Raw genomic sequence first — 12,924 nt, 5'->3', positions numbered from 1 at the left:
TGATCCGTGCTACTTCCTATACAGTTCTACCTCTCCTACGGTATTCTTTCACCTACCCCCCACAAACGTAACAATATCTTCAACATATGCTCATATGCACAAACGCTTGTGTCTGGCTGTTTCCCCATTACCGAATGTTAATGTTGATGCCCTTCTCTCTCTCTACCACCTTGATCATAGAAACGTGTTGTGAATGTTTATCGACTCGTGACCCGTGGAACGCTGGAGGAGAAGATCATGGGTTTGCAGAAATTCAAACTGAGCATTGCGAACACGGTCATCAGCCAGGAAAACACGAGTCTTCAGAGCATGGGCACGGAGCAGCTGCTCGACCTGTTCACGTTGGAGGTTTGTGGGGCTTTTGTCATCCCTCGATCAGATCCTCACGAGTTGAAAAACTACGCGTTTACAACTTTTTCATTTCCCCGCAAGCACGAAGCAGAAAGCGTGGTTAAGCAATTGCTTCACTCTGTCTGTCTATCCGTGTACAGGCGTCAGACCATGAACGAGGAACAACTTAATTTCAATTGAATGTTGTATTTTGAATACAGTACGACACAAATCAGACCACAAACCTGTAGTCTACCTGCACAGCAAGTCGCTGATTTACGTCGTGGATGCGTTCCTAAAAACTGCGACACACAGTGTTTTATTGGAGCCTGGTGTTGGCTTAGCGGTTCGGGTGCCGGCTTGGGATCCTAGCATCCTGGGTTTGAATCCCGGTCGATCGCTGAATTAACACCAGGGGGGTTGACTCAGCCCTGTCATCCTTCTGAGGTCGGCAAATTGAGTACCAGTTCACTGGTAATTCCCTGTGTGGCGACGAACAGGGTTGGCGGCAGGAAGAGCATCCGGCTGTAAAATATTGCTTCAAAGAGGGGACCACGGTGCCCAAAAAAAGGCCAACTCCCGCTCCGCGGGGTAAAATGGCCTCAAAATGTGTCCATAGTGTTTTATTGGAGGCTTATTGGTGGATGAGGTGGCATTGCCAGGGAAAAAAGATTGGTCACCCTAACATAACTTAACCTAACCTTCACCGAGGTACAAATTAGAGACAAAAATTAAACAAACCAACACAGAACACGACTGAAGGAATGTTTTTACACAAATAGACAATTTAATAGTGTTGAGAGTGGAGTGACCACAAAGAGGAAGAGGCAGGCCTTCCTGCCTTGTCATCTGAAGACGGAAGGTCGTAGTCTGGCATTGCTGTGGCTACCACACGGTGCCTGTAGGTGGTGTACAGGGGTACAGTGGTCGCTATTGAGATTGATGCACGAGCCTCTGAAGCTGCTGCTGCTCGTGTAGAGGGCCTGAATAAGTCTGGACTCCCAGCATTTTCCTCATTTTGTACAGTTCCTTGTAGCATCACATGTCATCCTCTGCACCTCTCTGGAATCTGCTGCTGCGCTCCATATTGGAGTCGATTTCAGGAAAGATGGTGATTTCTTTTTCAAAAGAAACTGAAAGCGTGCCATGTGGTCCATTCTCCACAAACGGGCGACGCGACCTTGACGCTTCTACACTTGCAGACGGCACGCCACTGCATTTTAAAAGTTTGCAAGATGCACCACAGTACTGTACTTAAAATTTCAAAGTGTTATGTCGGACAACGTTGACTATTGTCCCATAATGTGCAAACTACGTTCTATCGAAACAACGCATGCAGACATGACATAAATTGGCAACTTGCTCTACTTTGGCAAATTATACACAATGGCGTCCCAATCGCACATGCGCAGAGCGAGGTATTTTTTTACTCTATCTGCCTGTCTGGCAGTAAAACAAAATTGAAAATAATTCAAAACAGGAAACGTACTGTTTGTAAGGATACCAGAAAGGGCACAAACAACAGGCACGAATAACTTATATAACCTGTTACATAAGGTGGTGTAAAAGGCAGTGCATCAGCGACGGTTTCCGAAAAAAAGTTTTTTTCTCCAACCTTTAAAATTTTTATTTATTTCTATTGAATGAGATCGAGTACTTGAACAACGTAGAACACAAATCACCTGATTCGCACTTTTGAAAAACTTCCATTTAGCTTTAGCAAAATTTGGACAAAATATTCTGCCATTTTACACCATCTTGGCCAATCAAATTTGCTGCTCCCTCTCTGTGTTTGGAAATATCAAGATTCAGATAAAATGGTGGCTTGTAGGAAATTCATGTTCAAATGCAATAAGCAAGAGTTTAAAAGACCCTTCACATGCCCTTTTTATTCCTCTGAGACGGAAGTCACCGGAGGCGTTATGTTTTTGGTTTGTCCAGACGTCTGTCCGCGCGTGCTTTCGTGTTAGGGTTTGTTACCACGATAAGTTGAGAATGGTTGGAAGGATCAAAGTCAAATTTAGTACAAATATGTATAATGATGTAAAGATGAACTGATTAGACTATGGGGTCAAGAGGTCAAATGTCAGAGATCCCATTGGGTAAAAATTATGTTATGTGGTAAGTTGTGAACCAGTGATGGGATTTTGACCAAACATGGTATAAGTTCATATTACTAGATGAAGTACCCAGCGTTGCCTGGGGAAATTCAATCAAATGTGTACTTCATTATTTCCTGCATGATAAATTGGGAATGTTGGCCTTGTGGTTTCGTATGAATTACCAGTTTTGGACCTTGCGAAATGCGCTTGCACCGCTTGCCCTTATTTTAATTTTTTTTTTATGAGTAACAGTTTCACCGGAGGGGGCTATAGATTTGCTCTCCGTCCGTCCGTCCGTCCGTCAGTCCGTCTGCCTGTCCCACCGATGGTTTTCCAGTCTTTCCCCCATACCTTCCAACAATATGAACTGAAGCTTGGTACATGGCATTATTATGACCAACCTTATTCTGTAGCTTTGCATACCTAACACAATTTGTCCTGCTGTACATGGCTCACAATTGCTGAGTGCTTGGAACAAAAACATTCATTGGGACCAGTAGGGGACATGTATTGTAATGCAGTTGTCCTTGTTTATTTTATTCCTTAAATACAATAAATCACTCCAACGTCAACATGCAGTGGTGAGAAAGTATGTGACCCCTCTGGAATTTTCTGTATTTCTGCATAAATTCGACATAAAATGTGATCAGATCTTCATCTAAGTCCTAATAATAGATAAAGAGAACCCGATCAAACAAGTTATCAGGTTGGTACTTCAAAACTTGGTACAAGTATGTATAATGATGTAATAATGAGGGCGTAGGCATATCGGGTGATGCCGAAGAGTGTCGTTCCAGCTCCTTCCTGCAAAGTGTATCAATATGTAAAAAAAAAAAATAGCAATGTTTGGCCATATACCTGAAGACAACTTGTCTTGTCTTTTATACATTCAAATGGATTTTGAGCTTTGACGAGAGATGCAACTGGTGGTTGTGCTGTTTCTACCAGGCTGGTGAGCAAGACAAGAGCAAAGGAGAGAGCAGCTCGGGGCGAAAACAGACTATGAAATCGATTTTGGATAATTTGGGAGAGCTGTGGGACAGAGAGCAGTACGAGTCCGAGTACAGCCTGGACTCTTTCATGCAGTCACTGGAAAAGCCTGCACGAGCGTGAACAATCTATTCCTTCGGGTACAAGTCGGTGGACAGCCGCTTTAACAGGTGCACACGTCCACGCTGGAGTTCTGATTTGAAGCAGCTGACCCGTTTTGAATCGGCTGGAATCCCGATGGATTTTAACGTTGATAAGAAGATGCTCTCACCATTGTGGAAAATCCTTTTGAGCATTCATCTCGTCAGAGGAAAATAACATCGGTTTGCTCTCGTGAACGTAGTGTTATTGTTCCCACAGCAGTTAACATCGTCAATTTTAGTTAAGATCCATTGTTTACCTGCCTGAGCCTTCACAGAGAAGCCATTACATCTTTTGTTAGTATTAGGTTGGTTGACATGTTAAATGCCACGTTTAAAGTGTTTTCACCTTCGACAATTGTGTGGTTAAAGCTAACTTAATGTTTTTGCTGGATATTAACTCCAGGGTATTGATGTCATAGGAAAATGTAGGCAAACGGGAAGTAAAATAAAATATTTTTTTAGAGCTAGATTAAGTTGATGGTGGTGGATTTTTCACAAATGGAAGGGACTGATGTGAAGGCCTCGGCTTGAGTGACAGTTAAAATCATCGTCTGGTTCATTCCAGTCATCACCATCAATCTGCAGCTTTTACGCTTTGTGCAACATAAAGGTAAAAACACGATATTGGGAGTATGTCAGTTTTACAAATCACGAGCACTTTCCGAACGACTATCACAGTGGACGAGTGGAATACCGTGTCGGGAATCCGTGTCGGGAATCCGTGTGTATCCAAATGAGGGAAATGCTTTATTATTTTCGACCAAATCCACAAACCTCCATCGCAGTGCAAAGTGATGGGCAGAGTCAGGTGAAAAATTCAACTTTAACATGTTTTTTGCATTCAAATATATTTAACAAACCCTCTATTCCATCAATGATGACACGAGTGTACTTTTAGCGAACGGACGTCGGGTTCGTGATTGGCCGCCATCGTGCTCTTGGCTCGTCACGTCGATCCGGTTCCTCGGCCGAGCTCGGTCACAGCTTGGCTGGTATCCGACTCGGCTTGACCAGAGGAAAGAGCGGAAGCGTGCGCTTGAACTCCGTCACGTCTTCGATCATCACGGCCTGTCCGTGCACAGGGTGACATGAAAGATAAATGAGATTTTGGGTGTTGGTCCTGAATTGGGGATTTAAATTTCTGTTCAAATTGAGGGTTAACTCGTTTCATTGTGATAAACGCTTTGCTAACCTTATTGACGTAATGTTAAAAAATTAAAAAGAGTGAAACAGGATGTACATGGAAGGTAACAAACGGCGAGTGGAGTGACATTTCCTTTTGGTCGATTAATGATGAAATGATGGATGAGTACAAATAAAACAAATTACATTACGTTGTGTGTGTTTATACAAATCAAACTGGCTAATCACCAGAGAAATATATATATATATATATATATATATATATATATATATATATATATTTAATATGGAGGGGAGAGAAGTTGCATGATGAAAATACAAACCTGTGGTAGTTCAGGTGCAGGTAACAGCTGATCAACGGGACAGGTCAACTCAACTGCATCTGGGTGGGAAAAGTAGTTTTAAAAAAAGAATTAAAAAACTGATCATTTGAGATGAAAAAAAAAATCAATTTATTCTAAACGGTCCTGCTGCAACATTGCCAGGAGCATATGATCGTATCACTGTAGCATTCCGACGAGGCGATGTGGAGCTCGCACAGGTATGGCGTGCAGCAATTGACTAAGGGACCCAGCACGGCTGCCCAAGGCTTTACCCTGTCAGGAATGGACAAGGAGCGGAGTGGAGAAGAAAAAGGAGAGAGCACAACAACCCGAGTCACGTGTGCGGCACGGTGCACAACAACCGGAGTCACGTGTGTGGCACGGTGCACAACAACCCTTGAATCACGTGTGCGGCACGGTGCACAACAATCCTCGAGTTACGTGTGCAGCACGGTGCACAACAACCCGAGTCATGTGTGCGGCACGGTGCACAACAACCGGAGTCACGTGTGTGGCACGGTGCACAACAACCCTTGAATCACGTGTGCGGCACAGTGCACAACAACCCGAGTCACGTGTGCGGCACGGTGCACAATAACCCGAGTCATGTGTGCGGCACGGTGCACAGCACCGCTTGAGTTCAATGGGCAGGGTTGTAGTCACACGGTGACGGCGCCGGGTAGACACAAACGACACGTGGTCCACCAGATCATCTCTTTCCTTGCTGTTTGACTTCGGTTTCCAATTCCATGCATTCTCTTAGTTCAGGAAGGAAGGATCAAGGTAACCCATTGCTGACATGAATGTTGATAAGGAAACATCTCAAAGAATGACGGTGTGGAAGTTGCAATGCTCTTGTTCAAGAGGATGATTATGCCATTAAATGTGAACGCTAGATTCTGGTTTCATGCTCTATGTCAGAATGTCACAGAGGTTGTACGAGATCATCAGGTAATTTGATAATGAGGAGAGCAGGTACCGCAGAACGTGCAATAAGAGTGTGGAGAACTTAGTACGCTTCATGAACAACTCTTCACACAGCAGACCAATCTTGAGGGAGAAGTTAAGAGTTTGAGATTTTAAATGAAGGAGAATAGTGGCAGGTGTGGTGAGAGACCAGAAATAAAAATATTATACAACAAACAACAACAGGCATTTTAAAGCCATTTTCCCTGCAAGAGCGGGGGTTAGCCTTGGGGTCCCCATGACAATCTTCTCCATCTTGCCTTATTTTCTGCATCTCTCCTTGTTAACCCCCTTGCCCGCATTTCTTCTTCGACCATCTTTAGCCAAGTCTTTCTCGGTCTTCCCCGTCCTCTACTTTCTTCTACATTCATTTCCATCACTCTTCTCAACCAGTCACTTTCATCCTTCCTCAACACGTGACCAAACCATCTCAACCTGTTTCTCTTCACAGCATCAATCACATCACAGCTCTATTCCCATCATCTTTCGCAATTCATCATTTGTCTTCCTCTCTCTCAACGATACTCCGCACATCCATCGAACCATTCGCATTTCCATCCTTTCCAACCTTCGTTGCTGCTCTACGTTCATCACCCATGTCTCGCTCCCATAAATCATAACACTTCTCACACGTGCAGCATACATCTTTCCCTTCAGCTTCAACGACACTCCCCTCCTTGTCAGCACGCCACTCAGTTCCCGAAACTTCTTCCGTGCTCATCTCACTCCAGCAACCGTTGCCGAGTCTGATCCACCTTCTCCATTCAGCATGTCTCCGAGGTAACAAAATGTTTTCACACCTTCCAGCTTCACGCCGTCTCCAAGATCCAACTCAACATTTCCTCCATCTGCAGCTCTCTCTGTGCACACCTTACACTTGAATGTAGCTGCCACACTGGTTAATGACCCTCTCAAACCACTACATTTTTGATGAACCCACTCAGCGCACATTGTACATTGAATGGAATTCACTCCGACACCCTTCCTGCACACAGCACACAGCCACTTCCCAGTTCTTTCCCCCTCACCACGTGCTTTACCACTTGACATCACCTTCGTTTTTCCAATATTCACCTCCAGACCTTTTGTCTCCATACATTCCTTCCACTTGTTCATCTTCTCCTTCAGTCCATCCATACTTTCTGCAAACACCAGATCATCTGCATACAACAACTCCCACGGTAAACCCTCCTTTACGTTCTGAGCCAGCACCTCCATCACAGCTACAAATAGTAGTGGACTTAGTACCGACCCCTGATGCACTCCCACCTTCACCTCAAACTCACCACTGTTCCCGTCCTTCGTCCTTACAGCTGTGCGCGCTCTTTTGTACATTGCCATCACTATGATCAACCATTCCTTCACTCCTAACTTCCTCAATGCCCATGTCACTACTTCATGTGGAACCCCATTGAATGCTTTCTCCAGATCAACAAACCAAAGAAACAACTTCTTCCTCTTCTCCACGTACTTCTCCTGCAACTGCCTCACAATAAAAAGCGCGTCTGTCGTTCCTCTTCCTGGCATAAATCCAAACTGCATTTCGTCGATCTTCACCTTCTTCCTTATCCTCCTCTCCAACACCCTTTCCAATACCTTCATTCCATGCTCCAATAACTTTATCGCTCTATACAAGCCACACTCCAGAGGGTCACCTTTCTCCTTGAATAGAGGGCTGAGGGTACTCAGTTCCCAATCACTGGAATGCGGCCTTCTTTCACCACCAGATTACAGATCTCTGTCATTCTCTTCACACCCCAACTTCCCGCTGCCTTCAACATATCTCCCACAACTCCCATCGGCCCTCCCGCTTTTCTACTCTTCATTGCTTTTATCACTTCCTCAACTTCCTTCTCAGTTATCTTCTCTGCCGGTCCTAAAACTGGGTTACTCTCCATGTTGCATCCCATTCATTCTCTGCATTCAACAGTATTTCCATATATCTTTTCCATCTTCCTTCAATTCCATCTGAGTCCACAACGATTTGTCCCACTTCATCCTTCAAGCAACTCACCCCATCACATCACACCTCTCTTTCGCTATCTGCTTTGCAATCCTGAATACCGCTCTATGACCCTCTTCCAAATCCAAGCGTTCTCCGAACATTTTCCTACATGCCTCCTGCGCCTTTGCTACCTCTTTCTTTGCAGCCTTCTTGGCTGCCTTATAACTTTCATGCTCTGCCTTTTCTGCCCCCATACGCTTCGCCTTCTGCCACTCCTTGAACTTCTTCCTCTTCTCGTCAATCTTCTTTCCAACTTCATCATCCCACCACCATGTTTCCGAGTGCCTCAGTGGTCCTTTTGTCCATCCACATACCTCACCAACGGCTCCCAACAGACTATCTTTCATTGACATCCAACCACTTTCAAGCTCAACCACATCATCCTCTACCATACTCGGCCTCTCTTTTAATGCCTCCATCACTGTCACCTCTTTCAACCTCCACACCTTCATTCGTGGTTGGTACTTCACCCGCCGAGCTCTCCTCGCACCTTTCACCCTTATGTCGCAGACAACCAAGTGGTGCTGTGAAACAGCCTCCTCCCCCGGGATCGCCTTTGTGTCCCGGAGGTGCCCCCTATCTCGCCTCCGCACCAGCAGGTAGTCAACGGTTGTCGTCGACCCACCTGACGTGTATGTAACAAGCTTATTATCCTCTTTCTGGAACTGAGTATTACAAATCAGCTCCATCAGCAAACTCCAAAATCCTTTCACCTTCTCCATTTCTCACACCATATCCATAACCCCCATGAACTCCCTCAAAACCATCCATACTCCTTCCCACATGTCCATTTAGGTCTCCTACCACAACAACTTCCTCATCTTTCACGTTTTCCATCAGCTTCTCTATTGCACACCAGAACTTGTCCTTCTCCATCACTCTGACCAACCTGCGGAGCATATCCCGAGATGACGTTCACCAAGAGCTTTCCAATCATCATTTTCACCACCATCAACCTTTCACTCACTCTCGTCACACTCACCACACTGTCTACAAACTCCTCAGAAAACAGGACACCAACACCATGCACGCCTTCTAGGCACCCTTGCTACACAAACTTGTATTTCTGTCCCTGCCTACCCTTCACCATTCTCACACCACTTCCCTTCCTTCTCGTCTCCTGCACACAACATATGTCCACTATTCTTCTGACCAATACTTCCACCACTTCTCCTGATCTCTCTGTCATTGTCCCGACATTCCATGTCCCAAACATCAGAAACCGATCTCCACGTCGGACACGAGAAATAAAAATATTATAAACCACAATAATGTTTTTTACCTTTTGAAACAGTCGCTCCTGCTGTTTAACACAAAACTGAAATGGAGGAAACCCGGGGTTTGTTCAGTTACCAACCAGCTAGCTAGCGCTTGTTAAGCCAGCTGTTCCTTATCAACAGTTTTGAATGGAGCGCTTCCTCGAATGCTCAAGCCACCTGGTGAGCGCTCTACAATAAACTTGGTGAATGACCACACCCCTGATGTTCTTGAGGCCGACCCTAGATTACTGTAATCTATATACCCCAGAGAGGAATGACCGTTCTTGCTGCTCCGATAGGGAATGGGTGTTCTCGTGTTGTTAAACATGGGAAGTATTTGTACTTATTACAAATTATCCAATTAAACTGCTCCCACCGACTCACCAATTAAAAATAAATCTGCAGTTTTCACTTCTCCGTGTCATCACATTGACCGTTAAAGTTTTTCCCTGAACCTTCAGACTCATGTGTAATAAATAAATAAATAACAACTTACCAGGCAGAGTTTCACGTGCTCGGACATGCACAGAGATCTTTCGCCTGTGTGGAGCACCTACTACCAGCACCTCCTGCACCCAAAGCACCAGAAATATTTGTTAAAATGGTAAAAATGGCCCTTTGCTCATGTTCCACAAAACGTTGCCTCGAGTAAATAAAATTTCCTCAAAAGTATATTACCTCGTAAAATTGTAGAATGTCTTCCTTCGTCAGGGTCTTGAGATGCTGCACTTCTTTGTTATCTAGAATTTCGAGTAGAGGCATCAGTGCGGTTTTGCTTTTTTTGTTTTAAAAGGAAACACCGAGCGGCAGCGAGCACGCAAAGTACCTCTGTCAAAGTCGTACTGTTGGGAAATGATCTCGCCCCAATGCTTGGCGCATTCCGACCACAGTTTCTTGGGTTTCTCGAGACGGCTCAGAGCCAGAGCTTCGACGTGTTTGTTGAACGAGGTGGGAGACATCTCCGCGATGATTCGCATCATCGAATGAAGGAACGCTTCCACACGCTGCTCCAGGTACATGGGTGGTCGTTCTGACTGGATGATGAAGTGCAAACCTTGAACGCCATTGGCTCGCCGTGGTCCACTGAAAACGATGTACCCTTTCCGAGATGGTCACAAGTTAGGACATTTCATTGCATCAAACGTGCACGTTTATTTTATTTCCTGCATCAAAGTCAGATAAGCCAGTGTCAATCGAAGAAGAGCACGCATGGTTCTGCAGATGAAAAATGAATATAAATAATCTTGTTTACAGTCACGATAACCAAAAATCATGATTGACACGTGATGAACCACGATACCAACCAAAAAAACAGATACAAAGTTGTTTTTTCCTCCTCCAGCATCAGGATCAGTGAGGAACTTGTAATTGTAACCCAACACAAGGGCATTAGCAGACAGGAGACAAATCAATATATTTGGGTGAATCTGGTTTCACAACATGAGCCAAGTGTTCAGGTGGGAATAACAAGCTAACCCACTTACAAAACTTCGTTATCAAACCAAAGTCATATTAAACTACCCACAAAAGTGGAGACAGGTTGGGAAAAAAGGGTGAAGTGAAGACGGGTCGGGGAAAAGGGTGAAGTGAAGACTGGTCGGAGAAAAAGGGAAGTGGAGACGGGTCGGAGAAAAAGGTGAAGTGGAGACGGGTCGGGAAAAAGGTGAAGTGAAGACAGGTCGGAGAAAAAGGTGAAGTGGAGACAGGTTGGGAAAAAAGGGTGAAGTGAAGACGGATCGGGGAAAAGGGTGAAGTGGAGACGGGTCGGAGAAAAAGGGAAGTGGAGACGGGTCGGAGAAAAAGGGAAGTGGAGACGGGTCGGAGAAAAAGGGAAGTGGAGACGGGTCGGAGAAAAAGGGAAGTGGAGACGGGTCGGAGAAAAGGGGAAGTGGAGACGGGTCGGAGAAAAAGGGAAGTGGAGACGGGTCGGAGAAAAAGGGAAGCGGAGACGGGTCGGAGAAAAGGGTGAAGTGAAGATGGGTCGGAGAAAAAGGGAAGTGAAGACGGGTCGGAGAAAAAGGTGAAGTGGAGACGGGTCGGAGAAAAAGGTGAAGTGAAGACGGGTCAGAGAAAAAGGGAAGTGGAGACGGGTCGGAGAAAAAGGGAAGTGGAGACGGGTCGGAGAAAAAGGGAAGTGGAGACGGGTCGGAGAAAAAGGGAAGTGGAGACGGGTCGGAGAAAAAGGGAAGTGGAGACGGGTCGGAGAAAAAGGGAAGTGGAGACGGGTCGGAGAAAAAGGTGCAGTGAAGACGGGTCGGAGAAAAAGGGAAGTAGAGACGGGTCGGAGAAAAAGGTGCAGTGAAGACGGGTCGGAGAAAAAGGGAAGTGGAGACGGGTCGGAGAAAAGGGGAAGTGGAGACGGGTCGGAGAAAAAGGGAAGTGGAGACGGGTCGGAGAAAAAGGGAAGTGGAGACGGGTCGGAGAAAAGGGTGAAGTGAAGACGGGTCGGAGAAAAAGGGAAGTGGAGACGGGTCGGAGAAAAAGGTGAAGTGGAGACGTGTCGGAGAAAAAGGTGAAGTGAAGACGGGTCGGAGAAAAAGGGAAGTGGAGACGGGTCGGAGAAAAAGGGAAGTGGAGACGGGTCGGAGAAAAAGGGAAGTGGAGACGGGTCGGAGAAAAAGGGAAGTGGAGACGGGTCGGAGAAAAAGGGAAGTGGAGACGGGTCGGAGAAAAAGGGAAGTGGAGACGGGTCGGAGAAAAAGGGAAGTGGAGACGGGTCGGAGAAAAAGGGTGAAGTGGAGACGGGTCGGGAAAAAAGGGTGAAGTGAAGACGGGTCGGGAAAAAAGGGTGAAGTGGAGACGGAACCGGGAAAAGGGTGAAGTGGAGACGGAACCGGGAAAAGGGTGAAGTGGAGACGGAACCGGGAAAAGGGTGAAGTGGAGACGGAACCGGGAAAAGGGTGAAGTGGAGACGGAACCGGGAAAAGGGTGAAGTGGAGACGGAACCGGGAAAAGGGTGAAGTGGAGACGGAACCGGGAAAAGGGTGAAGTGGAGACGGAACCGGGAAAAGGGTGAAGTGGAGACGGAACCAGGAAAAGGGTGTAGTAAAGATGGGTCGTGGTAAAAGGGGGAAAAGGTGAGGTGGAGACGGGTCGTGGAAAAACAGTGAAGTGGAGAGTTGGTAAGAGAGGTGGAGACTCGGGGTTGAGACATTCATTAAAATAAATAAATGATTCACCAATGTAAATAATAGTTTTGATTCATGAAAATCCATGGAATCGGCAACGTTATCATTTCAGTGCCGACCTGTGAGCATGGCAGGTGCGTGCGCAAGCCCCGAACCGCATCCACGAGCTCTTACCCAACTGTTCTTTTGTGCGTAGTGTGTGGAAACACGGCTCAGCGATTATCTGACACACGAGTTCAAGTAGCATGTTGTCATGAGTGCTCTGGATATCTGACTGGTAGTAAATCTCCACACCACAGTTGTTATGAACTTCATTTTGTTGCTGGAAAACGAACCAACCTCCTATGTGGATGAACAGAGATCAAATTAAGAAAAATCAAACAAAACTACAGGTCACATCAACGTGAAATGTACAAGTTGTCCTCTTTTAACTATTAAACTGACTCAGAGTGTGAAAACGACTTTAATGTGTCAGAAAATGATTACTTCTGCTCCGCATGGAGCGGCTTAAGCATCACGACTCAAATAAGATGGA

General features: G+C 45.7%; 2 protein-coding genes across 8 annotated transcripts in view; one reads left to right on the top strand and one right to left on the bottom strand.

Annotated features, from left to right (window-relative positions):
* The window catches only part of BTAF1 (B-TFIID TATA-box binding protein associated factor 1), a 321,948-nt gene extending 317,050 nt beyond the window's left edge, over positions 1–4,898 (top strand). For all 3 annotated transcript variants that reach the window (XM_078786829.1, XM_078786828.1, XM_078786827.1), the window contains 2 exons: positions 181–348; positions 3,381–4,898. In XM_078786829.1, coding sequence (XP_078642955.1) covers positions 181–348; positions 3,381–3,545 — 333 coding nt within the window. In that variant the 3' untranslated portion in view covers positions 3,546–4,898. The remainder of the gene's footprint in view (positions 1–180; positions 349–3,380) is intronic.
* The window catches only part of IDE (insulin degrading enzyme), a 131,881-nt gene continuing 123,248 nt past the window's right edge, over positions 4,292–12,924 (bottom strand). For all 5 annotated transcript variants that reach the window (XM_068131527.2, XM_078786831.1, XM_078786833.1 and 2 more), the window contains exons 20-25: positions 12,564–12,731; positions 10,088–10,360; positions 9,940–10,001; positions 9,758–9,830; positions 5,032–5,090; positions 4,292–4,633 (exon numbers count right to left, since the gene is read on the bottom strand). In XM_068131527.2, the coding sequence (XP_067987628.2) occupies positions 4,544–4,633; positions 5,032–5,090; positions 9,758–9,830; positions 9,940–10,001; positions 10,088–10,360; positions 12,564–12,731 (725 nt within the window). In that variant the 3' untranslated portion in view covers positions 4,292–4,543. The remainder of the gene's footprint in view (positions 4,634–5,031; positions 5,091–9,757; positions 9,831–9,939; positions 10,002–10,087; positions 10,361–12,563; positions 12,732–12,924) is intronic.

The sequence above is a fragment of the Myxine glutinosa genome, chromosome 11, assembly GCF_964187855.1.
Source record: "Myxine glutinosa chromosome 11, kmMyxGlut1.1, whole genome shotgun sequence".
Classification (NCBI taxonomy): domain Eukaryota; kingdom Metazoa; phylum Chordata; class Myxini; order Myxiniformes; family Myxinidae; genus Myxine; species Myxine glutinosa.
This window is presented reverse-complemented; position numbering and strand designations above follow the sequence as displayed.